Genomic DNA, 27783 nt, shown 5'->3' with positions numbered 1-27783 from the left:
ACCGAAAAACGGTTTTCAAGTTACCTAGTATGTTGATCCCGGTATGTCAACCCTTCGGCGTCCTGCTATCCTAGCACGCCGTCATCTCCACTGCCTCTGGCGAGTGCCGCCATGATTGAAGTTTAACAGGTGATGCCTTAGGTCACGTGTTCGAGCCTATACTACGCCCGTTCTTCACAACGATGTTGTGAGACAAAAGAGCGGCCATCTTGACACTATAATTTTCATGCCAGTGGGGTGCCAGGGACATGTGTATAGATGTTGCGGCACTACAAAATAATGGGGAAATGCCATATTATATTTCTTATTAATGTAAAAAGTGTACCGAAAGATAGGTTATTACATTTATGGTTGAAATTCTATGATTATTTAATTCCGTGAAATAAATACCTCTTACATTTTTAACATAATATCTCTTCGTATTCTTACTTGGAGTCAACCTAGTTGTCTGAGTTCCCCATTTGTTTCTAGGCAGCGACCTCCACACAAATTAAGGTCGTATAAAACTTGTATGGAAGGATGTATATTGTACAGGAGATACAGAGCAAATTTCTTATCATTTGCTCAATGATCTGGATTTAAAAAGAGCATGTGGTGATTTCCTAATTTTTTAGACCTGGTATTATGACATTATGGACAATAAACGGCCCACGGGGCTAAATAATTAAGACAGAGGGGTTTCCCATTTGGGGCTGTGAGGATAGATGCGGTAGCCACGGTGTATTTATTCATGCTATAGTATACATAACAAGCTAAGGGTCGCGTACCTCCAGGCAATGGTATAATTAGATATCCCCCACATAAAATAGTTGGGTTTTTAAAGGAACTTGATGCAAAATTAAACCAGGAACACAGGGGCACCAATGTATTTAAGAGTAACAGTATCATACTCTACACATAAACAGCTATTGCAGGTGATAATGCTTCTCATCTTCTGTATTATGTCCCTTTTCAAGACATCTCAAACGGCATATCCAGGATGCCTCCCTCTTACGTAGAGTGAGTTCGCGATCTCCCCCCCAATCATGTGGGGGGACATGGTCAATACCCTGAAACCATATATTTTTGGTGTCTCGATGATGTTCACGCATATGGTACGCCATAGGATATTTGAGGTCATAATTCTTCAATGCCCGTACATGTTCTTGGATTCTCAGTTTTAAGGGTCGTACCGTACTGCCTACATAGATTTTGTCAAAAAAGGTACGGAACCCCCAGACGCTGTATACGGAGGAGCAGGGAGGCCAGCAGTCTCTATCCAAATGCTTTTGCAATTGAAACGACCAAAAGCGGGCCGTTGAAGCATATTCAGCACGCGGCTACAGAAACTAGTAAAGCAACACTATTGTGCATGCGAATTCATTGATGCACTTATCCTTACTGGTGGCCCCTCCGATACAGCGAGAAATTATTTGGCCTTAGATTTACGATTAAGGCATATTAAATTATCTCCCGAACAAGTGGGACCACAGCACTTGTGGATGTGGACCAAAAACAGGACACAAATATCACTGTCTATCAGATACCAGCCCTCAAAATCATAAATTGGGAGGCATACCACAACGAATATCCCGAGACACTGTCCTGAGGAAGGTTTTTTAAACCGAAACGCTGCGTCGACCTGTGTTCTCAAGAACATTTTTAATATTGTATGGAATTTTGGTATATTACAATGTATTTTTAATCTGTTTATAGTTTGTGTCTTCAGTCTCCTGAACATGTGCAATAAATTTGTGTTTACCCTTTTAAATAAAACTTTTGTATTCTTTTTTCTGTCACAAAAACTTTTTAATTCATTTTCACTATAGATATCAGCGTTACTGTATGGTGTTCTTAATATGTACCCGACTAAAGCATTGGTTGTGATACTTAGTGGTTGTGTCCAGTAATAGAACTCGCAGAGGAAGAACCTGAACTCAAAGGTATTTCTTCTCCACTGACATTCTGTCTTCTCGGGACACTGTCACTTTTTCTACATAGATTTTGTCACATTCACAACCAATTATGTAGACCACATGGCTCGTGTTACAATTAATATAGTGTCTTATTTCATACTCATGGTCGGTGTTATACTGGAATTTCTTAGTTCTGTTTTTGGTGCTTTTTCTTTCTTTGAGCGGTCCACTGTCCGAACTGTGGTGGTATAGCACTTGCGTTTTATTCACATTTAGTTTATATCCGGAGATAGCACCAAACTTAGAGGCCTATGAGGATGGCGGACGGACTTGCGTCCATCCGCCACCCCCGAGGTGGAGGGACCGTCCGCAGGGGCAGCGGCGGTCCCTCCGTTGCAATTAGGATGTGACTGCCACCCTGGTGGTCACATCCCGTATCTTTAACCTTGCGGCGGGTGCAGCTTGAAGCAGCACCCGCCGCAAGGTTAAAAATGCATGATTTGCATTTACATGCACAACTGGGCAGGCACAGCGCGGTGCCTGCCGCTTTGTGCATGTAAGTGCAGGGGGGTACCATAGGTACCCCCCATGTGCACCTCCACCCCCCTTCACCCTGGGGGCCCGCAAGGGCCCCCCAGAAGCAAAGTTCCACATGCTTTTCCAGGGCAGAAAAGCCGCCGCGGAAAAGCATGTTCAAACACACATCCTAATTTGGCTGACGGTGTCTTGCAGACACCGCCACCAAATAGCGCTCCACTCCCCGCAGATCACCGTCTGCCGCTGTTCCCACCTCCATCCCACCGGCATCCTAATCTGGCGGTGGGTGTTTCCTGTGACCGCGGTGGTGAATCCGCATTCTCCGGGCCGGCGGTGGCTTCCACTGGCCCGGAGGATGCGTATTCACCGCAATCATTATCGACCCCTTAATTGCGTCTTCCTCTATAGATGTTACCGCCCTAACTGGATTAGTTACAAAGATTGCAATGTCGTTGGCATATGCAATAATCGTAAGCTTAATTGTCTCCGATTCAAATGAATTTATTTGTGTACTGGATTGTAAAATACGAATAAATGGCTCTATATATAAAGCAAACAGCAGTGGGGAGTGAGGGCAGCCCTGCCTGGTCCCACATAAAATTCGGAATGGTAACGAATATAACCCTGAGTAAGATATTTTAGCTTGAGGTTTATAGTATAAAGCTTGGACCCAGTGCCTGAACTGCCCTCCTAGACCAAAAGTTGTCAGTGTGGCCCATAAGAAATCCCACCCCACTCTGTCAAAAGCTTTCTCAGCATCTACAAGTATCATACTAAGGTCTACCGATATCTTCTCAGCCATATCGAAAGCCCCCACTGCCGTATTAGCATGAGTGGTAGTGTCTCGGCCAGAGATAAAACCATGTTGATTGCCAGACACTAACTCAGGCATTATTGGAGCCAAACGGTTTGCCAAAATCTTTGCAAAGATCTTGTCATCCACGTTTATAAGTGAAATTGGCCGACATGAGCCACACTCGGCCGGTGGTTTGCCCTTTTTAAAAAAAAAAGACTATCTGTGTCATATTCCATGACTCTGGTATCCTCCCACTGGCACTTATATGATGTATAACCATACTAAATGGCATAAGCAGGACCCTTTTTAAAGCTTTATAAAATTCTATGGGTATGGAGTCCTCCCCAGCTGCTTTGCCAGAGGACAATGCAGGCATTGCTATATCGATTTCCTTGGTCAAGATATTGCTATCTAGTAAAACCGCGTCTGCATCATTCAGAACTGGAAGCCTACTACCTTAAGATACTGTAACATGCCTCCCTTATCAGGCACAAAGGAATGTGAGTATACTTTCTGATAATATAAAGAAAACTGTTCTAAAATAGCTGAAGAGTGAGTATGCAAAGTTCCATTTACTCCTTTTAAAGCATTTATCTTAGTTTTGGCCTTCTCATCTGCCACCTTAAAAGCCAAAACCCTACCAATTTGCTCACCGTATTCATATTGCGTTGTACAATATTTAGTATATCTAGTCACAATTATTTCCATAAATATGTTCTTCACCGCTATTCTTGCATCTATTAAAGAAAGAAGCAACTGGTCCTGAGCCCTCCGATCTCGTACACCCTCAACATGTTGTTTTTCCATATCACTTAAGGCTCGGACCAGTACCTCAAGTTTCCCTTTCCGTTTTTTGTTCGGCTGCCATATATATTGTTGGGTAGCAACTCTAACAACAGCTTTCATCGTATCCCAGACAATAAGCGGAGGTGCCGATCCAATATTCTCCTTAAAAAAAAACTGAAGCTGTTGAGTAATATGAGCCAAGTACCCACTATCCGTAAACAAGTATCTAGGGAAATAAAATGATCTGGCAACTTTACCCCCAACTGTAGCCTAAAAAGGTCTGAGGTAACCTGAGGACATATTTCCATACCTGAAGTCAACAAAATACTGTCAGAGACCCAGGCCATGTCGATTCTTGAGTACAATTTATGAGGAGCTGAATAATACATGTAGCCCGGGATATCTGGATACAGTTGCCTCCATGCGTCTCTTAAAGATTGAAGCCGCGCTATTTCTCATATTGCCGCACGTGCCCCTCGCATTCTAGGAGTAGCCCCCTGTCTCGTTGAATCAATGTTATAGTCCATAACGCAATTAAAATCCCCATGATCAACCGCCCCCCCTCCCAATTTAACATTTCCATGTAGCGTACATCAAAAACAGTGGGGTCATCTATATTGGATCCATATACTAAGCAGAACACGTATTTCTTGCCTCTGATTTCCATCTGAGCAAGTGCCCATCTCCCTCTCTGATCGGCCAGTGTCTTACCTATTTTGCATACAAACTTCTTGTCTTTTAGTATAGCGTCACCCCTTATAGAGATAGTTTTTGTAGTGCACACTAATATTTTAGAGCCCAAATGTTTAGGAAAATTTCGATCCTTGTAGGTGAGATGTGTCTCTGTTAATAAGACTATCTGAGGATGATACATTTTCAATTCTCACGCTCTAATTGCCGCTTCTTTGCACTATTTAACCCAGCCACGTTCCATGCCATACATTTAACCTGAGCCATTACAGAATTTATTCCCATCAACCAAATTGCTTTTACTTTTATTCCAAATCCCCTCTTCAATTCTTACATGGCTGTCCAAACCCGCTGTCTAATAAGCATTCTCTTGCCCAGACATTGAAGTGCCCAGATGATGACATTTAAACATTTTTATTTCTTTCACATACTTTTATAGAATAAAGGCCTTGCCTTTTTTAGTAGTTTCATATTCAGCTACTCTTCATCCGTTCACTCGAGATCACTGCCGCACAATAAATGAATGTGTTCTTTTCGACATTATTTTGCATGTCTTTTTATGCTCAACATTTGATTAGCAATATGCCATGTTTCACGTCTCAATTTCGGTTTTGTGTGCTTCATGGCGCTGACGCTTACAGCTTTCCTCTTCAATGTGTTTTTATATAGCTGGCGTGGACGAACATGTTTGATATTGTGTCTACTTAAAGAACAAGCATTTACAATGCAACGGTCTCGCCTTTGCAAAAGTTAGAGCTATTTTCATTGTAAATGACAATGTTTTTATTTATGTGTTGGTTTTGAAAACAGATAAATAAATGGTATTGTCATTTACAATGCCAATAGCTTAATCTCTCGCAAATGTGAGACCTATTGCATGTGTACACACACACACACACACACACACACACACAGAGCGAGACACACACACAGAGCGAGACACACACACACACAGAGCGAGACACACAAAGAGCCACACACACAGCCACACAGAATGCAACTTGAACTCACCTTCACGAGACAGCAGGCTCCGGCGCTGGGCCGCATCCGGGGCACACAGAGCTCACGCCTGAGGTGGCACCGCTCTTGAGGGCAGCACGGACAGTGATTCCGTGAAGGCCCAGAGCAACTCCTATCAGTCACCGTCATGTATAATGCACAGCACCCTGCATTCAGTGCGCAAACCTTAGAAAGGGTCACATCTCCAGCTACAATACTCTTCTGTTTTTTACACCTTACCTCACAAACTTAAGATGCCATTAAATGATGATTATCGTGAAGGATGAACGTCTGCAGCGACAGGATACTTCCAATTTTACTACCATGAGGTGGCAATCCCGGAGTGCTCTAAATTATGCAAATCTTGAATGGAATATCATCTTCAGCTACAGAAGCCTTCAGTTTTTAAAACACGTCAGTTTAGAGGACCCCAAAAATGAGGTTTTGTAAATTGTGTAAAGAGCCCAAATTAGGATTCACAAATTATTCAAAACGTCAAAGGCGTAACATGTCCAGCTACGGGATTCTACTAGCTTAAAAACACAGGGCACATGGTCAAATGCCGCATACCTTATGCACATCGTCGAAAGTGTGATGCCTACAGATACGAAAGTCTTCTATTTTTAAAAACAAACAGTACTTTTAAAGAGTAACGTCTGCAGCTGCAAGATTAATACACCCCATTATGCCAAATCAGGAGTGCCGCATAAATTATGCAGGGTTTTGAAAGCGTGATATCTATAGCTGCTGATTTTTCTATGTTTAAAAAAAACAAACACTTTGCAACCTTATTCATTATAGGGTACCATTATTATGTGCCTTTGCTTCTATCATTTACAATTTATTTCACTCACGTGGTGTTTAATCTTTACATACAGTAATCACTGTCCCGTTGCTCGAGACGGCAGCCACTGATAAATGGATGCATGCTGGCTGGCGGGGTGTGCATTCTTTTCTCTGAAACTTGTCTCCTCCCATGCATCAGCACTTGTCTGTGTTGCGGGTTAAGCAGGGGCAGGGGGTGTACAAACATAAGGCAAGGCAGAGAGTCACTCCAGTTCGGGGCATCAACATGACCGTGAGGGAGGTGCTTTACTATTTGCTTATGGCTTGCGCTGGTGGCATCCAAGTCTTTGCAGGGGGTCAGCGTTTATGATACTTTCAGTTATTGCATCATATGAAATAAAAGGTTGGCACTTTTTATTTCAGTCACACCTGCTCTTTTGTGAACCGGGTCCTTTGAGGCACGTCTTCACTAATGGTTATGAGTTGGTAGTAAACAGCAACATCCCTAACAAGACTATGTACCGGCACAGAAGTGCAACTGCATTCCCAGATTATAACTCAGTGGGTTGTAGTACATACTTCAAGCCTGTGTGTCAAGGCTGGAATGAAGGCCTTATTAGCTGTGCAAACTTTCATACTTGATAAAATGAGAACCGTTGTTAACTAAGATAAAATGAGTAACACTATCAGGTACTGGTAAGGCCTCTTATCAGCGTGAATAGCTTTATGATAAGAATACACACAACTCAATGTGTAAGAAATGTAAGTAATGCAAGCAAACCAATTTGAGTGGATTGAGGGGCACGGGGCAGGAAAGATCTTTAAAACAAGTTAACTTAACATGTTTTATTAAACGTATATTTACAGCAAAAAATGTATGGTCGCCATTATTCTTTTATTGTTAAATCTATCCCAATACAGACAGTGACCCGTGGATCTATAGGCAGCAACACTGTCCGAATTCCTAAGTTAGAATTCAAGATCACTCCAAGGTTATTTGTAAAAGGTGTGTTGTAGCCAATAAAAAAACGAAAACTTCTTAATAAAAGGAAAGTGACACGTGATGGAGATCTGCATGAGGACCCTACTGTTTGAGGACAAATGTTAGCTACCCAATTCTACTTTATGAAATGCGGCTTCCTATTAAATATTTCAGCTATACAGGCAGATATTAATAAGCACATGCAAGCTGGTTTACACAGCACCAATGAGCTTTTGAATGGAGGCCCACAAAAATGTTAATTAGGATTTTGTAGATATGTTCGCTTAATTGTGAAGTTTTGTGTGCGGTCCTGTGGTTAAAAAATTAAAGCCAGAGAAAGAGTGTTAATTCAGTGGGACTAAAAACATTTGATTGGGGGCCCGAGAGTGTTGCTTCTAAATCTCTCAGCTATCACTTGGGTTCAAATTGAACTCTGTGGCTACTTAAACAACCGCCGGGCAAAGAGTGCAAAACTGCTACTTAAACAGATGCGTTTCCCATTATGTTTTTTCATTGTCTAAAATTATTTTTCTCACCCCACCAAATAAAATTGAAGATTAAAATACTGTCTGTGCCAACAGCAACGAGAACCTTGAAATAAAAAAAACTTGTGAAAAACGGAAAAGTTGCCTGCTTACCTCGCATTGCTGTGGGAGGTCGAGCCCACATGGAGCACGCACGGAGGGAGGTGCAGCCGGGATTGCTGCTGTGAGCGCGAGCCCTGCCCCCTCACTCCTTTTAAGCAAGTGAATGAATCAGCGGCTGGAGTTCTCTGTGCACATATCAGCCGGGAGTGCGCACATTTTTAACAAGCAGGCTGAGCAGTCGGCTTCTGGAAATTTATGAAAGCGGTGCCGTGCTGAAAGAAATCACGGCGCCTATGCACATAAGTTAGACGTAAAAAGAAATCAATAAGGAAAGCGTGCGCTGTGCATATTAAACGTATAAGCTGGCGGCCTGAGAAGTGTGCGCCACGGCAATTAAAACTAGACATAACCAGAGAGACAGGAGATTGGGAACGCGCGCGGCCGGCTCCGATCGCTTTCCTGAGCGTGCGCGCCCCAGTCTCTGTCTCCTGGGAAGCAGACTCCGCAACTATAGTATCGCGCCTGCGCGATGCATATGGCTTCGCCATATGCATCGCAGGCGCGAGACCTAAAAACAAAGTGTAGCTTTTCGTTTAGTTGGGTCCGGTAGCTCAGTGGACTAATGTGTCCAATGCAGGGGGCCTGTGTTTGACCTCATGGTCACAGGTTTAATTCCCGGCGGGTCCACTCAGCCTTTCATCTATCTGAGGTCGATACAATGAGTTGGGTAACAATAAATAAGTTACTCAGCGTCAAGATACCTACGGGTGAACGTGCGCTTTACAAATGCACGTTATGGTATGTTTACATTGGCACATATCCGCACACTGTACAAACGTGCTGCCTCTAGAAATGTTAGTCATTGGGAACCTTGAAGAAGAGGTCACAGATGCATACTAATTGCAGGACGCATACATTTTACAATCTATTACTGGGTGTGGGTGTTTCCACCTTTGGAAGTGACGGTCTGCTTTCTTTACACTTTAATTGATACAGTTTGCCTTACAGCGCTGCTTTAGAACATCACAACACATTAGTATTTGTGAAGTGAAGGTTGCCTTGGAAGGTATCTTGGCGCTAAATACCAGGTGTTGATTGTTACCTAACTCAAGGGTATTCAATGTATTGACCTCAGAAAGACTAAAGGCTGAGTTGACCCTGCTGACTTTGAACCTCCGACCATGAGCTCAAACATTCCATCTGCTCAATGCAAACTTCGTTTTTGTGAACCGGCATGCATGCGCTTTATGACCTTATACAAAGATCTGGACCTTTTTATTTAAATTTTAAAGTGCTGATAACGTACACCTTAATTTTAGGCCCCCGCTGAGAATGCTGCAGAAAGTATTATTAATAGCTTTAGGCAGGACCTCTGTAATTATGCAGGACGGAAGGGCCAGATTATGCAGCAGGGTTGACTAAATTGTGCGACAAAGAGAGGCAAATTACTAAAATTTTAGTAATATTTTATCCATTTGAGCTAAAAACAATTTTTTGTTAAAATCTGCACGTAATGCGGCACATGATGGGAAATGCAGCAGATTCATAATAATGCTGAAAATGCTGCAGCCACAGAATCGCATAATTCAGTGAAAGTAAATGTTTTGATCTACCGTTTGTTTTGCACTTTTGTAATTACTAATATCTTTCTTTTTATAGCCAAAACAATCCTCCACCCTCCTCAACGATATCATTTTCAAAGTTCTAAGTGGCATTTTATCCTCTACCCTAAATGATGTTTGTCACTCCATTCCAAACAGTACATCTATCAAACCTTCTTTAGCATTTACTTTACATACCTTCCTGGCAGTGAAGCGCTGCGCTCTTTGATACTTGGTCTGAAATTGAAGAGACGGTTGTGTGTTTATTACATTTTTGGGTGGAAGTCATGCGTTTTTGTTTTGTGAATTTGTGCACAATGAAAGGCCACCTTTGTTTGTAATTATATTTCTTCATTTTTAAACTTGGTAATACAAAACACACAAATACACCATGCCATATAATTCCTTTTCGGATACCAATTTCTTTTGGTTTTTCTCTTCTCTTTAAGTGACTTCCTTCTAAGAATATTCACTCCATCTTGTGCTATGATGTGACCCCGGCACATACAAAAAAATTCTGATACCCCTTTGTTCATTTTTAGACTTTATCATATTTCCTATCGGACACTCTGGTATTCATTGTTTGTCCTGATGATGACCATCTAATTCTAATATGGTCTAAACGCCGTTGATGCCTACATGTGACCCTGATTTAAGAGGACGCATTTTTGCTATGTGTTGTTTCTGTTTTGTCTAAGCCACATAAATGTAGCTTTTCCTCAGCCACTCTTTATGTATACACAGTATATTGGCTTTATGATTGTTTGTGTAACTTATTGAGCGCCATTAGTGTGTTACTGTTGCTATTATCAATAAATGTTCTACACATATATAACATTCAAACCTGTGGGGGTATCACTTGTTTCAAATATTCCTGAACTCTTTTCCTTTCTCTTTTTCTTTTTGTTCTTGTTCTCTTGATTTCATCATGTTTCGGTCTAATTCTTTTGCGCATTTACCTTGTATTTTACACTACATATGAGATTTAACTTGAACCTTTGTTAGCATTCTAGTCTTTATTTTGCCCCAAGTTCAGGTCTCAGGGCTGCCCCTGTTTGTGGTAGCTATATAATCCCAGTCAGCATAATTTCACTCAATGCCACACACTTCCATACCTCACAATTCAGCTAACACATTTACATACCACACCACATATTTTGACAACAAATCACATAATTCAACTCAACAACACAATTGCACAGCACACTACATACATCCAATCCACACCACAGAATTCCACATAATGCCACAACATTTAACAGCACACCACATAATCAAACTCCACTAAATATAACTCCACAACACAAAATACCCTTCCACGTAATTGCACTCCATGACCCACAATCCCACTCCACATAGTTCCCCTTCACTCAATACCACAAAATTACTATCCACATAATTCCACTGTATACCATGCCATATAATTCCACTACACAAATCCCGTCCACACCTCACAATTCCACAACCAGCAATTCCAATTCAACACACATAATTCCACTCCACACCACATACATCCACTCCACAGCAAATCAAAAAACACGTTGTCATTTACAACGCCAATAGCTCTAACTCCCACAAATTTGAGATCTACTGCGTTGCAAATGCTTGTTCTACGAGGGCTCAAGGAGATGGGAAAGAGAAGGGGGCGGGAGGCTAAGAACGAAAATGGAAGTAAACACAAAGGGTGCAGAATGAGAGCCATAATAAGAAAAAAAGGAGCAGGGAAAAAGAGAGGCAAAAGGAAATAAAAGCATTATGATGAGAGAAAAGTAGTGGAGGGGACATTTAGAGTAAGTAGAGCTGAAGAAGGTAAATGTGACGAAGACCAGATGAAAGGAAGAATACATTGGAAAATAATAGCAGGATAAAAGACAATGTATGATCAAAAGACCTTGTTAAATGCGCCATTTTTAATCGTTACAAAACTATTCTCCCAGTTCCAATTTTGCGGAAGTCGAATCGGCTTTGCTCGTTCTATCATGGGGCTGGTGTGACAAAAATTGCCTTGGCTGATTTTGGTCCCTTGTCCGGCCAAAAATCAAAAACATTGAATACAGTTTAACCTAAATTGTAGAACATACTTTCTATTTTAGCTTTTTCTGATTTCTGTTTTAAAATGTCGACTTCAACTGCTTAATCTCAAAATGCGCAACTGCAATTGGGTTTAGTTATGATGATGAAGTGCATACGAGAAGCAGATACTGAAAATGACATTTACAACTTTAATGGTTTCTGTTACTTTTTTACTGTCCAGGGCTGGCATACTGCAGGCATCTTTCGACTGTGAGAACCCATTTGTCTGCATTAGTTAACCACATGATTGTATCTCCTGAGATGTCGGCGGATGAACATTTCGGACTAACTGCAGACGTTTGGCAAAAGTATTTGTTGGATAGTGAGGTATGAATTTGTACTTCTCAGGAGTCAGCTGATTCATTTATTATAAACATACATATAAATTGATTTTAATGTCTGGTCTCTTTAAAATATTTACAATCTATGTACTTCGTTTTACAGTGTTCTTGTGTGACACGCACAGAAAGAATTTACATAATGAATATTATTACGAGTCGATTTAAGATTAATATATTCCAAAATGTTCATATTGGACATCTTCACAACCATGTTCATTATTCAGTCCAGTCACATGGCGTTTGCAAGGATCTTGGCAGTTCACCTAGCATTGTTTGAGTAGGTTACTAAAACAATCTTCTTCACCCAACATTTGTTTTTCTTGCCTCGTAGACACTTTTTTCCCCTCTGTACCTACCAGGGACTGACTTTAAGACACATTAGCCCCAGTAAAAATAAAAATTCAAACACCAATAAACACGAAACTACTAATAGGAGGGGATTTTTATCCACTCATCCTGCTACAAAAGTAGCTCATTAGCCTGCAGCTTAATACGGAAAGGCCATGGCAGATTGGTGAGTCCGGCCCTGCTTCCTTGCTTCCTCCCTATCTATGTGGTCCAACGTTTCATCACCATTCTATTTAACTCCCTCACAACGGTCTATGCATACCTTCTGTAGTTTAGTTTAAAACTGTTTTGGCTTTCTTTTGATGTCTCTTCTTTCAACTCAAGCGTCATTTCCTTTCTTCTGTCGTAGCCCACAAATAACTGTAATTCAATATCATTAATTTTGTCTTATTTCCTGGAACGTGCTGCGTTGGCTTTATCTGATATTTACTGGTGCACTTAGCTTCCTGTTAATTCTTTTTTCATCTGATCCTGCACGGCTGCCTTACCTGTGAACGTTTACCTTTTTTGAGGTCTAGGACCAAAACTGACTGTAGGAAAGAGCCTCTTTTTGCATGGTTATCCCCCTCATGCTTTTTGCCTGATATCTGATGTACTTTGACTGAGTGTGCACTGGAACCCTGTCAATAAGGTTCGCAGTGCCTGTGTTCTTTCCCAAAACTGTACCTTTGTTCCCACAATAGGCACACCTCTGGCTCACATGTAAGTCCCTTATAAGGGGTACCAGAGAGGGTCTCTAAGGGCTGCAGCATGTATTATGCCACCCTCAAAGACCCTTCACCAAACGCATACACACTGCCATTTCAGACTGTGTGTTGTGGCGCAGACAAAACTTAAGAGTCCATGCCCACCAACCACTCCCTGTGGCATAGGTAAGTCACCACTCTAGCAGGCCTCAGCGCCCTAAGGCAGGGTGCACTATATCACAGGTGAGGGCACAACTGCTTGAGCAATGTGCCCCTGCAGTGCCATTTACAGATATTGTAAGTGCAGGGGAGCCATATTGAGTTCATGGGCTGGGAGTTCATCATTACGAACTCCACAGATCCATGATGGATTTACTGAATGCTAACGGGTTTGGTATCAAACTCTTGAGCATAATAAACCCACACTGATGCCAGTGTTGGATTTATTACAAAATGCACCCAGAGGGCATCTCAGAGATGATGCCCCCTTATAAAATAACCAACTCCCTTGTGTCCAGCTGACTGATCTGCACCAGCCTGCCGCACACATACTTGTTTCTGACCCCATGAGGTGGGATCCCTTGTGCTCTCATGGGTCAGGGACAAAGGCTGCTTGGGGTGGAAGTGCTTCACATCTACCCCCAAGCAGGAACAGCATTCAGGGCGGAGAGCCTCAAAGGTTTCCTACCCTTTGATATGCTAGCCAGGGCATTGTGAGCTAGTGGAGATGCCAGTCCCCCTGACCAAGCCCCAATTTTGGCAGCACGTTCGGCAGGAAAATTACTAATTAGGAGAGGCGAGTCCTCTCTCTGCCAGAATCATCCCTAAGGTGTCCTGGACTGAGGTGACCCCTCCCTAGAAAATTCTCCATCTTGAATGGAAGGATTTGACCCAATCAGGTTAGGGCGACGCCCTTTCCCCAAAGGGGAGGAGAATGAAGCCCCAGCAGAAGGAGAAGGTAGTAAAGAGGAGCTTACTTCCCTGTGCCCCCTACCTACATAGAGAGGATGTGTCCACTGTTCCCATCTTCCCAAAAGTAGTGGTTAAGGGACCTAGATCCCACACAGGCAGGACCGGCACCCTGAGTAGCATTGAGGATAGTCTCAATTAAGAAGACATCCTTTTAAAACGGTAGTCCAAAAGACTATGCCTGGAGGATAGACTCCTGGCTTTAGAAGAAGAGAGAGCAGAGTTGGGTCGGCACCCATAAATGTTGGCAGCTATATAATACGTTGGCACAGAGAACCTTCTTATGACCCTAAAATCCCCAAAGGGATTGCCCCCAAATTAGAGGAAGTTGATGACCTCACAAAATGGTTTACAGCCTTTGAGAGGGCTTGTGGAATGAGACAAGTGAAGAAATCACCCTGGAGAGCATTGCTGGGAACTGTTCACTAGTAACTGCAAGGACAGACTCCTGACCCTTACTGGGGCACATGATGAATCCTATAACCTCATGAAGGGCACCCTGATTGAGGGCTTTGGACTCACAACTGAAGAGTATAGAATTAGATTCAGGGGGCTCACAAAACCTCGAGTCAGTCCTGGGTTTACTTCATATACTACTCAGTAAAAATACTAGATGCTTGGTTAACTGGGAGTTATGTATACGGCTGTGCTGTGCTTTATATCCTCTTTATGAAAGAACATGTTAATTAATTGTACTAATGAAAGGAAAGGTTGCATCAGTATCTGGTAGACCTAGGTCTAATTTCTCCCCATGGATTGGGAAAGAAGGCAGACCACTGGGTCAAGACTAGAGTGACCATGCCACCACTGGGGTTGACCAAAAGAAAGGGGTTACAAAACCTCCCCAGGGGAAAGAGGTGATCCCCCCCCTCCTAAAGATAAAAATCAAGAGTCTTCTAAAGGCTGCCAAAAACCTACTCGGGAGGGTGGGTCCAAGACCTCTTCACAGCCCAGCAGAAGGGACAAAGGTAACAATTTTGATCCCTTAAATGCCTTGTGTAACAACTGTAAGAAGTTGGAACACTGAACTGGAGACACTGCCTGTTTTAACAAAAGTGCCCCTAGAACCTCTCCAGTTAGCACTGGTGTAGTAAGTCTCCAGATGGGATTAAAAGTGTTCCCCAAATAAAATTTGGGTACACACTGAAGCTGTTCTAGTATCTATGTGTGGGTTGAGTAGATTTTGCCTGTTTAGCTGTCTGGCCCACTAACTTTAAGTACCAGCAGTTCCCCTTAATTAACGAGACTAAGATAGAAGCCCTGAAGGATGCAGGTGCCAGTATCACCATGGTGAGAGAGACACTGGTTTCCCCAGAATAATACCTGTCTGGAAAAACCTATTGAGTCACCAGTACTGATAGTGTCACTCTAGATCACCCCATGGCTATGGGCACATTAGAGTGGGGAGGGTTTACTGGGCTGAATCAGGTAGTGGTCTCTCCAAATCCTCCTGTTGCCTGTTTGCTTGGAAATGATCTGTAGATCTCAGCTTGACCATCCAACAGGAAAGGTGAGAAGAATGGGGATCAGCTTCTGAATAGCAAAAAACTCAGGACCCCTCTTCTCATGAAGAGGGCTTGCCAACCCAAGAGGGAACTGAGCCCATGGAACTTGAGCCTTATCAACTTGAGCTCCGGGGGCCCAGGGGGGACCCTCCAGGGAACAGCTGTTCCCTGGACAGCAGGTCTGTTCAACTCCTGAAAGCATGTGACAGCAAGCTGCTGCACAGGAAAAGAGAGATGTCAGTTGCTCCCACTGGACCTATTGGGAGGAGGAACTTCTCTACACTGAGGCCAGAGACCCCAAACCTGGTGCCACTAGAGTGGTAGTGCCTCAGGCGTTTCGAGAATTCCTCCTCACATTGGCCCATGACATTCCCCTAGCTGGGCATCTTGGCCTGACAAAAACTTAGAGCAGGCTTACCAGCCACTTCTTCTGCCAAACATGTCCAAGAAAGTAACAGAGTTTGTCAGCTCCTGTGTCACCTGTCAAGCAGGTGGAAAAACGGGAAGGAACCCTAAGGCCCCCTTAATTCCACTACCAGTGGTTAGGGTTCCCTTTGAAAGGGTAGGTGTGGACATAGTGGGTCCATAGTAAACTCCCACAGCATCAGGAAACAAAGTCATACTGGTAGTAGTGGATCAAGCTACCAGATATCCTGAGGCAATTCCTCTTAGGACTACTATAGCCCCTGCAGTAGCCACAGCCCTCATTGGTATCTTAACCAGGATAGGGTTTCTTAACCCCTTAAGTGCTGCCGTCGGCCAACGGTCGTCACAGGCACTACCTCCCCAGTGCTGCGCACGACCGTTGGACGTCCAGTTCAGCACCGGATAATGGACAGCGCAGCACTGGGGAGGTTTGTTTACTAGCTTTAAAGGGGCTAAGGAGGTGGTATCAGACCGAGGTTCCAAATTCATGTCTGCATACCTGACAAACATGTGGAATGAGTGTGGAGTGAACTACAAGTTCACTACACCTTATCACCCACATACCAACAGGCTTGTTGAAAGATTCAACAAGAAATTGAAAGGCATGATCATGGGACTCTCTGAAAAACTCAAAAGGAGACGGGATGTCCTTTTGCCATGCCTGCCTTTCGCCTACAGAGAGGTGCCTCAGAAGGGAGTAGGGTTGTCCCCATTTCAGCTAAGGTCGGCAAATAAAGCGCTAGTCAAGACTTGTCGGATCAGGAAAACACGATGGGGAGGCCGTAGTTTCATCTCTGGAGCCTCAACCGTCTGGTATAAACTGCCCCTGGCCGTGAAACAAAGCACCACCCTGATGGCCTTTAGGAAAAACATTAAAACATGGCTCTTCGGCCTTTAGAAATCAACGGACATCTCAGGGGAGACTTCACATCATTTCAGCGCCAGGACACCGCTTGGTAACAGCGCGCTTTATAAATGGTATAAATAAATAAACTTCTGTTTGGCCATCCTTTTAGGGGACCACTTGCTCCTGTGAAGGCAGGCTGTGAGAAGCCTATCCAAGAACCGTAGCAAGATGTTGTTCCAGAATGGCAGAGTACATGGAAAAAGCTTCCAAAAACCTCTTGGCCAGCCAAGAGCTCCGGAAGTATGACCAAAAGGCTGCACTGGTGGAGGTCCAATCAGGGCAGAAGGAGCGAGTTTTGGAGGCTTTGACACCAAGGGCCCTCCAAGACAAACGGAGTGATCCTTACTCTATCCTAGAGAAGAAAAAAAAGGTCACCTACTTGGTACACCTGTGCACTAGCTGGACACTCTGAAGGGTGAACCATGTGCCTTTTCTGTTACAGGGATGATGTGACCATGCTGATGGTCACTGTTGAGGAGACAGAGAGTGAATCTCTCCCTGTCTTCCTCACATACAGTCCCAAGGATGGTTCAGTAGATGGAGTTGTCTATCTATCAGTCAATCAATCAATCAGGTCACTTGTAAAGTGCACTACATGCCCGTGAGGGTCTCAAGACGCTGGAGAGAGGGGGGGGGGGCTGCTACTTCTCGAAGAGCCAGGTCTTGAGGAGTCTTCTGAAGGCCAGTAGGTCTTGGGTCTGCCGTAGGTAGGTGGGGAGGGTGTTCCAGGTCTTGGCGGCAAGGTGAGAGAAGGATCTGCCTCCGGTGGTCGTATTTTGGATGCGGGGGACGGTGGCAAGGGTGAGGTCTGCGGAGAGGAGCTGGCGGGCGGGGTTGTAGAAGCTTAGTCGTCTGTTGAGGTATGCTGGTCCGGTGTTATTGGAGAGCTTTGTGTGCGTGGATGAGGAGCTTGAAGGTTATCCTCTTGTTGACGGGGAGCCAGTGCAAGTCTCTCAGGTGGGGTGTGATGTGGCTGCGGTGGGGGATGTCGAGGATCAGACGTGCATAGACGTTCTGGATGCGTTGCAGCCCTCTCAGGAGCTTGGCCGACGTTCCTGCGTAGAGGGCGTTTCCGTAGTCCAGTCTGCTGGTGACGAGGGCCTGGGTGACCGTTCTTCTCGTTTCGATGGGGATCCACTTGAAGATCCTGAAGAGCATTTGGAGGGTGTTGAAGCAGGATGAGGAGGCGGCATTGACCTGCTTGGTCATGAAGAGGGTAGAGTCGAGGATGGCCCCTAGATTAAGTGTGTGGTCGGTGGGTGTCGGGGCTGTTCCCAGTGATTTCGGCCGCTAGGAGTCGTCCCAGGCTGAAGGGGTGGCACCGAGGATGAGGACCTTCGTCTTGTTCGAGTTCAGCTTCAGCCTACTATTCTTCATCCATTCAGCGATGGCCTTCATTCCTTCGTGGAGGTTGGTCTTTGCGGTGTGAGGGTCTTTGGTGAGGGAGAGCATCAGCTGGGTGTCGTCGGCATAGGAGATGATAATGTTGAGGTTGTGATGTCCGGCAACGTGGGCGAGGGGTGCCATGTAGATGTTGAACAGCGGTGGGCTGAGGGATGAGTCCTGGGGTACGCCGCAGATGATCTCGGTGGCATTGGAGCGGAAGGGTGGGAGGCGGACACTCTGAGTTCTGCCGGAGAGGAAGGATGTGGTCCAGTCCAGTGCCTTCTCTTGGATCCCGGCGTCAGGTAGGCGTGCTCTTAGTGTGCGGTGGCAGACTGTGTCGAAGGCGGCTGACAGGTCCAGGAGGATAAAGGCTGCTGTTTCTCCGTTGTCTAGCATGGTCCTGATGTCATCGGTGGCGGCGATGAGGGCAGTTTCGGTGCTGTGGTTGCTGCGGAACCCGGACTGTGGCGGGTCCGGGATGCTGTTCTCGGGTAGCGGGTCAGTTGTTTGTTGACGATTTTCTCGGTGACCTCCGCCGGGAATGGAAGCAGGGAAATGGGTCGGAAGTTCTTCAGGTCCGTGGGCTCCGCCTTGAGTTTCTTGAGTAAGGCGTTGATCTCGGCGTGCTTCTAGCTTTCCGGGAAGGTTGTTGTCTCGATGGAGATGTTGATCACTTTCCGGAGATGGGGTGCAATGGTTGTGCTGGCTCTGTTGAAGATGTGGTGAGGGCATGGGTCTAACGGTGATCCGTTACACCCTCTCTGACCAACAGCAGGCTGACTGCATGCAAGTCCTGCAACAGTATGCTGAGCTCCTCTCCTTAACCCCTGGACAGACACACTAGTGTACCCATCATGTGGACACTGGAGACAGATTGCCTGTGAAAACAAAGATCTATCAGCAGTCTGACCAAGTGAAGGAGAGCAGCAAAGCTGAAGTAAGCATGATGCTGGAGTTAGAGGCTATCGAATCCTCTGAGAGTCTCTTTGCCAACACAGTGGTCTTAGTCCCTAAACCTCACCCACAGGGTGGAAAGGGATAAATAAGGTTCTGTGTGGACTCCGGAGGTCTTAGTGCAGTCACTAAGACAGATGCTCACCCAATACCCACGATGATGAGCTGTTAGTCAAATTGGGGGCAGCCAAATTTCTCAGCACCTTTGAGTTATCTACACAGTACTGGCAGATTAGCATGGCCCCAGGAGCCAAAGAAAAAAGAGCATTCTCCACACCTGATGGATTATCAGTTTAATGTTATGTCCTTTGGTTTAAATAATACCCCTGCCATCTTCCAAACGTTGGCGAATAAAGTCCTTGCTGGGTTGGAGAACTTTAGTGCAGCATATCTCGATGATATTTCTGTTTTCAGCTCCTCCTGGCAGGGGCACCTGGTCCCCTGGGAAAGGTTTTACTGGCCCTTCTATCTGTAGGCCTCCAAGTGCCATATAGGGCAGGGTACTGGTGCATACTTGGGCCACCTTGTAGGTGGAGGCTAAGTGCAACCTTTACAACTCAGGATCTTTCTAATTTTGGACTGGGAAGCTCCAACCACGCAAGCCCAAGTCAGGGCACGCCTTGGCTTGACTGGTTATTACAGGTTTGTGAAGTGGTATTGTACCTCCAGGAAGAGGCCAAAATAAGTGAACTGGACAGTTAGTTGTGAAAAGGCTTTTGACACCCTGAAAGAGGCAATGTGCTCAGCAACCGTTCTCTTGATCCCCAGAGAGCAGCAGTGGAGAGCCATTGACAGAGAAGCCATTGCTGTGATTTGGTCCATGACGAAGCTGAGACCATACTTGTTGGTTCTGACTTCGTAGTTCAAGTGACCACATGCCTCTCAGATGGTTCATGCAAATGAAAGGGGAAAACCCCAAACTGTTAAGGCGGTCGATATCTCTACAGGGAATGGACTTTAGAGTAGAACACAGACCTGGGACTAACCATACCAGTGCAGATGACCTTTCTAGGTTCTGCCACTTAGAAGAGGAAGGCTCTCTATGGAAAGGTTAGTTTCATCCACTTTCGTTTGGGGGAGGGTCATGTATTAAAGTGCCTCTTTTGATATTGTGAGGCCCCACTTTCTGCCTGGACCATTATGTGAATTTGACTGACAGTACCTTAGGTCCATGCTAACTAGGTTCCCACTGCCAGAGGTGTTTCCCAAAATGATACCACAATTGGCACAACTTCCGCAATCCCTATAAGTCACTAGTAAATGGAACCCATGGTACCAAGGGCATTGGGACTAAAGAGGGTCCACTAAGGCTGCAGCACAAATGATGCTACCCTAGGGACCCCTTACCAAGACCATGCAAACTGCCACTGCAGACTGCGTGTTTTGGTGCAGAGTAAACTGAAGAGTCGGCATGGTACACATCCTTGTACGCTATGCCCACAGACACTGCATAAGACATAGGTAAGCCACCCCTAGTGCTGGCCTTACAACCCTGAGGCAGGCTGCACTATATCCTATGTGTGAACATATCTGCATGAGCAGAAATGGCCCTACAATATCTAAGTCCATTCTTGGACATTATAAGTTCATAGGGAAGCCATAGAGAATACATGGGCTCAACACGCGTCATTACGAGTTCTCCAGCACCATGATGGCTTCACTGTACCCAGGAATGTTTGGTACCAAACATCTCGTCTTAATAAATCCACACTGATATTGATGTTGGATTTATTATCACATGCACACAGTGGACACCTTAGAGGGCCCCCGTAAAACCTACTAAACACTGGCATGATCTCTGAGAAGTCTTAGCAGGCCTGCCATCACCAGACAGCATTCTGACCTCATGGGGTGAGAGCCTGCCGTCTCAGAGGCCAGGAACAATGCTTGCTCTGGGCGGAGGTGCTTCACAACCCCCCAGGCCTGAGTGGCCTTCCAAGGTGGAAAGATTTAAAATTGATGCCGCCTTTGAAATGCAACCCAGGCATCTCCAGATAGTGGAGGATGCTGACCCCCATATCCTGCTTCACGTTTGGTGGGAGGACAGGTAGGAAAATTAGATAAATTAGGAGGTGGGTCACTATTCAGCCAGCACCACCCCTAAGGTGGGGCAGGTGATGTATAGCCCACTTTTCGGTTTCCTCCAAGGTAGCGGACCACCTGCACCGAAACCGAGATGAAGAGTCCAATCCGAACTCCAACAGGCACCCATCAAGGAACATCGAGACCCATGAGATCCACTCAGTGAGTGGTTTAGCTCTCCAAAAATCGTTCCTGCAACCTGCCTGCTCCTGACCGCAAATATAATCTTGACGTACAGAGCCTGGCTGACCCATCTGCTCTGCACCCAGCCTGCCCGTCCTGGGTACTGACGAACCAGGTGTGCTCCTGTGGTCCTGAGGCCCTTACGACCCGATCCCTCGTTTGGCATCCCACGGACTTACCTGTAAGGCCTGTTTTTTTAGTGGCCCCCTTCTTTCTAGCCCACCGGCTAACGACCCCAGCACCCTGCTCCGGCTGAATCAGGCATGTTTCCGACTATCCACTGGTGGAATATTGGACCGTACCCGCTGCTAACGAATGTGAAATCCTAGAACCAACTATGATTTTATATGCATTTTTGTGTTATCTCCATAGACTTTTATTGTGCGTAATACGCACAACAGTGAGCTATTTTTCCAACTTTGAAAATCATTACAAAACTGTTTTTACCTGTGAATGAAATTTTTGGTTTAAAAATTATATATAAAAATCAGTGTTATACACAGAACCATAATTCGCACAGTGGGCTGCCAAACTAGATATTGATTCTCTTTTGTACATCAGGGTCCAGCCCCAACGTTACTTCATATGGATATGGTCCCTTTATGACAAAGTGTAGTTTCTTTTTAATTCTCTAGTCTAATTGTCTTTGTTATTGAGTCTGTTCATTTGTTTATTTATAGTGGGATGTTTTTTGATTTTGAACATAAATGTTTGATGTATGATTAACTGTTTTTTAATTTGCTACAATTGTTTTATATGCTTTTAATAAATTGATACATAATATGTTTAATATTTTTCTTGTGTACTTGCACACTTCTTTTTCAATTGGTACTGTATCCCCCATGATTGAATGTGTGTGATTTAGGTGAGTGAATGAGTTAGAACTTTCTCAGTATTTGCCAACCAAAGGATATATTGTTCTTTTTCTAGATTGAACCCTAGTCCTTTGGTGCACAAAAGGTCCCTCTAATTTTTTCAAGAGTAAACTGATTAATGGCTGTATCTAGCTTTCCATTGAGAGCCATCAATCCAACCACCAAATAGGGATCTTTCAGCTACTCACCCTACTCAACAGCTGGCATGATAAGAGTAATGTTCCTCCAGATCTTAGGGAAAAGTAGATTGCAATCAACACATAGCACTAAGGAGATACTGCATGTCACATCTGATCTCCCAGCAGCCCTAGCTAAAATCCAACATCTTAAATATTTGAAAAACTATTGATGTTGAGTGTATTCCTATTGTTAAAATAAAAAACATTTGTGTAAAGTAATGAAAAGATGAGAGAAAGAAAAGTGGGGCAGTGAAAAACATACTGTTATGGTATATTTTGTGGTGAACAGTCACATGTTAGTATTAGGATGTATTACATGCAGCTGAGGTGCTCTGAAAAAAACACTCCCAAAAATTGAGGTCAGCTCGAAGCAGTAGTAAATATGAAGCAAAGTTGAAACAAAAGCCTGATTCTTTTTCTGTTATATGAACATATTGTTGCACAGATTCTGCTGATAAAGCAGAACTGTGGTTTAGGATGACAGGATGTCAGACTGTAGGGACTGAGTCTCTCTACAGAGCCAGTAGCTGGCTAGCTCACGGTGTCTCACATGAACTCCTAACTTCCCTGAGTAACAGGGGATTTTGGCATGACTCTCTAATCCCCAAGGGAACTGTGGAAACAGATCATCCCTTTTTATTACTCACTTACTCACTCATACATGCCCATAGTAAACATATAATAGACACAAAGAAAGTTTACAATACATTTATTGTAACTATGTTGTTCTATTATGAAGCAAATGTGCTACCGTCATTAGGCAGCTGCAACTAAACAAAGTAATTAGCATTACTAACAGGTTGTATAGGACAAACATCCTAACCATGGCAAATTATATATCTGGCTAGGTCTACCATTAGTGTGTGAGCACAGGGATATATTCATGGTCTTTGGGATTGGCTTCAGACCCCATACCTGGTGTTTGTAATTAGGTGGTCTGCATCATGAGTGTAATCTTAGTTTACGCTGGGCTGCATGTCAGGCACTGTTGTCGTTCCAGAACAGTCCTCTCTGCCATAATCCTCCTCTCTAGCCCCCAAAGGGATGGAACACAATTCATATGATCAAAACTATTGTCCTGGAAATGCAGCTGTGTGACCGTATTGTGTTTAAAACATTAGGAGCTGTTGCTGAACAAACAAAGAAAACAGCACACTATGTTGTTATGTATTCCAAGCAACCTTGTACAAGACATGTAAACTAAATCCCAAGAAGAGTCCCTGAATAACAAACATGTACAGCACATTCCCTGATTAATGTAGCAAGATCAAATGTATTATATGTGGCTATAAAGAGGCAGCCTAAAAAGTCAAATATGAAAAACTAAGGGAGAGCCAAAGTGAGCTCAGAAGAGAAAACTCTACAATATCTTCAATGCAGTAAACCTCAATCTAAAGGACAAAGAGTCTGCCCATTGATAGTCTTTCAAATGTCTATTTTCATGCACTCCCGACTAATTTTTATCTCTTTTGTGTTTGTATGTTTTTTGATGGTGACACTTACAGAGTTACGAAGAGAAGGAGTTGTTGCGTCTTATTTATTATGGAGGAATTCAGCCTGAGATCCGCAAGGATGTTTGGCCTTTCCTCCTGGGACACTATCAGTTCGGTATGACGGAAGCAGAGAGGAAGGAGGTGAGTCTTTTTCAATATCTATTTTTTCCTGTTAAAATGATAAAGTGCGAAGCAGGCAATTAGGCTGTTTTTAAATAGTAGAAGAAAACATTTAAGTATTTGCCAAAATTATACTTCTACATTTCCCGTACTATGTAGCATGCTGCTGATGGTGCCAGAACCCGAAGTTGCTCTGTTTTCCCACAAAATCTAATGTATGTCTGTTCGTATTAAAAATATGTGAACACTAAAATGATACCACAGGATAGTTAGATAAAACATATACTTAATAGCTATTAAATAAGCACAGTTGCTGATGCAAAGAATATTTTGGATAGCATCCAGATGAAAGGTTTGTGTTTGGTCTTAGCAGTGTGCATGTAGGAGTAGAGAGTTGGGAGAATCCGACTGAACAAGGAAATTAAGATTTATCTAGCTCGTTTATTGATCCATGGTAAATATGTGAATTTACTGTTGAAATATGTTTGTGTTCCCAAAATGTATTGTAATGTTTTGTGATGATATATTTGTAAGGGATTGAGTGGAATTGCTGGGATTCCTACTGACAGGTTATTGGACAGAAGGTAATTAGTAAGTACTGTGACTGGGCCCCAACACAGCCGAAAAATTATCCACAAAAGTAAACTGGTTTTAGGAAGGATATTCTTGACTAGAGGTATGAAGCTCTCCTCAGAGAACGTGAATAAGGCGACACATGTAACAAACCAACCAAACAGTGCAGCTATAGAAGTTAAGCACTTGTTGTTTTTCACCTAAGTGTAAGCATGTAGGGATAATTGAAATAAGGAAAATGTGAGGCAAATGTAGATAAATGGAAAAGGAGATTAAAAGATATTGGGAAAAGTGAAATATCAGTGAAATGAAAAAAGAAACTTGTTGTGGTTAATCCAAAGGAAAACATAAAAAATGATGAACAATGTCCTCATGACGTCCAACGTGGAAGTAGACACTAAGGGAGGCCGATGCAGAGCAGGCTGGTCCCAGAATTTTTTTTTGTACCTGTCAACGTTTTTTATGTTTTTGCAAAGAGCAAAAATATGTCCAACAAGATAGGGAACCTGGTGAGCCACTGAGAACTTAAAGAAATAAACCGCGACCTGGACAAAGGAGCTTTCTGTGTCTGATAGGCTACAGATCTGCTACCGGTTCCTCAGTAGGTTCTTTTCTTGCTGAGTTTATGGAGATGTATTATTTTCTTTAGTTGCTTTCAGAGTTCAGGAAGCCACTGAGTGGGATGAGGTACTTCTATTGTTTAAGTTGTGCTCTTTTTTAATGGTCTTCCTTGTTACTCATAATCTTCCGTAACCACAAAAATGGTTGTTTTGCCCTGCAACAAATGACACAAAACTTAATTCAAGCAATGATTACTGCTAACTTCTTCAGGACTGGTTCCAGTGGCTTTACATCTATTGTAGAGGGTCTCAATTGTCTTACCACTATTAACAGTGGTCTCCCCCATCTCCCCAGTAGTACACAATTTAAATAGAAGCGGTCTGTAGCTGTCTCTGTAGACGGACCTTCTCCGCTCTTCTGGTGCTGGTATTCTAATTCCACAGCAGTAAAACAAATATGTCTGTCCCGAGCAAACACAGGCCCAAATATACAGGTGGACCAGTTAGAAGGCTGTCAGTGCACAATTTGGGACAGGTAGTGTACAACTAGCACATGAGCCTTTCCTGTCACCACAGTTGTCTCTCCCTCTTTACCTACAGAGTGGTATATTTCCTGTTGTTAGATTATACCTTATAGCATTTTAAATCTTCCATAGGTGATGAGTTCGGTCTATCGTAGACCCAGAATGAGACGGGCCGTATTCCCAAATTCCTGTCTCTTGCTGTAGTACATGTAGGAGAGTACAACTGCATTAACCAGGAGAACCTGGTGAAATTAGTTTGCTGGAGGAACCTATGTAGTTGTACAGCTGTGAAATATCTGAAGCTAGGTCAGCAAGTCTTTTCAGTCCTTGAAAATAATTGTGCAATCTAGATTTTTTTCGTCTCCGGAAGACCTGACTACTTCTCTCCGAATCTGCTTCATCTCCAAAAAACTGCACTTTTAAAACTGTGCCTGTGGTTAATTTAATAGGTGAATGTTTTAACTAAAATACATATAAATCGGTAGTTGTACCAGAGGGAAAATCCTTTGAAGGGTGCAAAGGTCAAACAATGCAGTTTTGACTGTGCTTAGTTTACGTGCGGTGGACACATTGTATTTTTCTTCGTAGATGTCTCGCAGGCTGTGGGCTAGGCATAATGGTGATGGGGAAAGGTATGATGATAGACTTGTCAAACTTCAGCAGTTGTGACATGCTGGACCCTAGAAGTAAAACGCTACAATTTAGAGGCCGTCGGGCAGAGTTAGTTTGCACTTCATCCATGTGTGGACATGAGTAAAGCAGTCTTCAAGCTGCAGTTTATTCTCTGGGTGTCAGCACATTCTCTAACACAGCTTACTACATTCATCCTACACTTGGTAGCAATTGATAGGGTTGCTGAGATAGGGTAAGACTTGCACCCACAAGGGGCTGGAGGGGCCGGAGGAGAAACCCCGCCAAGGCCCGGACAAAGGGCACGCCCGGGAAAGGCTGCAAAAAGGTATTAGGAAATGGTACCTCTGCCCCGTGGCGGAGAAGGGGAAGTAGGGGATGTGAAAAGCATAAAACCAGCAAGAAAGGGAGTGAACCCCAAGCAGTCAATAGAAAGCTGTGGTTACTTTTGAGATCATCCCCTGAGGGGGGGTTTGAGGTTTAAAGGGAGGCTGCCGCAGCTGGGACCCCTACATTCATTGGGGAGGCTGGGCAGCATGTCATAAGAAACCCTATCTTATGAAAATCAATTCCGAAGATTGTTCAACAGTCGCTGTCCCTTTTTTCCATCCTATTTTCTCTGCCACGAGGAGAGAAGAAGCCTAGAAGACACCTCTGCAGAATCCATGCCGGAGGTGCTCAGTGGTCACTGCCCCCATTTTTAAGTCTCACCTAGTGACACAGCGCGTGTGCTGCTCGCCTTGGTGAGACCTATATTCGTCGGTTTGGTGGCCGAAGGGGGACAGGGATATGCACGCTCACGGTACCCGGACAGCCCATGTGCACGCTCCCAGCGTCTCTTTCAGACAGCCCATGTGCACGCTCATGGCGCCTCTTCCAGCTAGAGCCTGGACAGCCGATGTGCACGCGCACCGCACAGTGTCTCTTTTGCTCGCGGGCTTGTTAGTTCTTCGGAGACTGACAAAACATATGCACGCGTACCCATTCAGAAACGGACACACTCGCACAACTCGCGGGACGCTGCATTTGTTTTGCTCTAATGTGAAAGCCGTCCCGAAGCTGCACCGGCCTAACCACTTTCACCGCGCTTGTTTAAAAGGTCTGCCGGCGTCTGATGCCAAAGTCTAATCCCATCCATCAGCAGGCCGCTGGCGAAAGGAGAGGTCTTTGGTTTTTCTCCTGGGCGACGCTGCCTGCACATTACGACGGGCAGCAGAGTGCAAGTGATACGGGTCAGTGCAGAGAGCAAATTATTCCTTACTCAAGTGTCTAGCTAGGCAAACTGTCTCCACTACTTAAAGTTTCTACAA

At 44.2% G+C, this 27783-nt stretch overlaps 1 protein-coding gene across 2 annotated transcripts in view; it reads left to right on the top strand.

Annotated features, from left to right (window-relative positions):
* The window catches only part of SGSM1 (small G protein signaling modulator 1), a 1153128-nt gene that overhangs the window by 891128 nt on the left and 234217 nt on the right, over window positions 1-27783 (top strand). For both annotated transcript variants that reach the window (XM_078667338.1, XM_078667339.1), the window contains 2 exons: window positions 11914-12059; window positions 24079-24207. In XM_078667338.1, coding sequence (XP_078523464.1) covers window positions 11914-12059; window positions 24079-24207 — 275 coding nt within the window. The remainder of the gene's footprint in view (window positions 1-11913; window positions 12060-24078; window positions 24208-27783) is intronic.

Source organism: Lissotriton helveticus, chromosome 11 (genome assembly GCF_964261635.1).
Source record: "Lissotriton helveticus chromosome 11, aLisHel1.1, whole genome shotgun sequence".
Lineage (NCBI taxonomy): Eukaryota > Metazoa > Chordata > Amphibia > Caudata > Salamandridae > Lissotriton > Lissotriton helveticus.
Note: the sequence above shows the minus strand (reverse complement) of the source record. Positions and strands in the feature narration are given on the sequence as shown.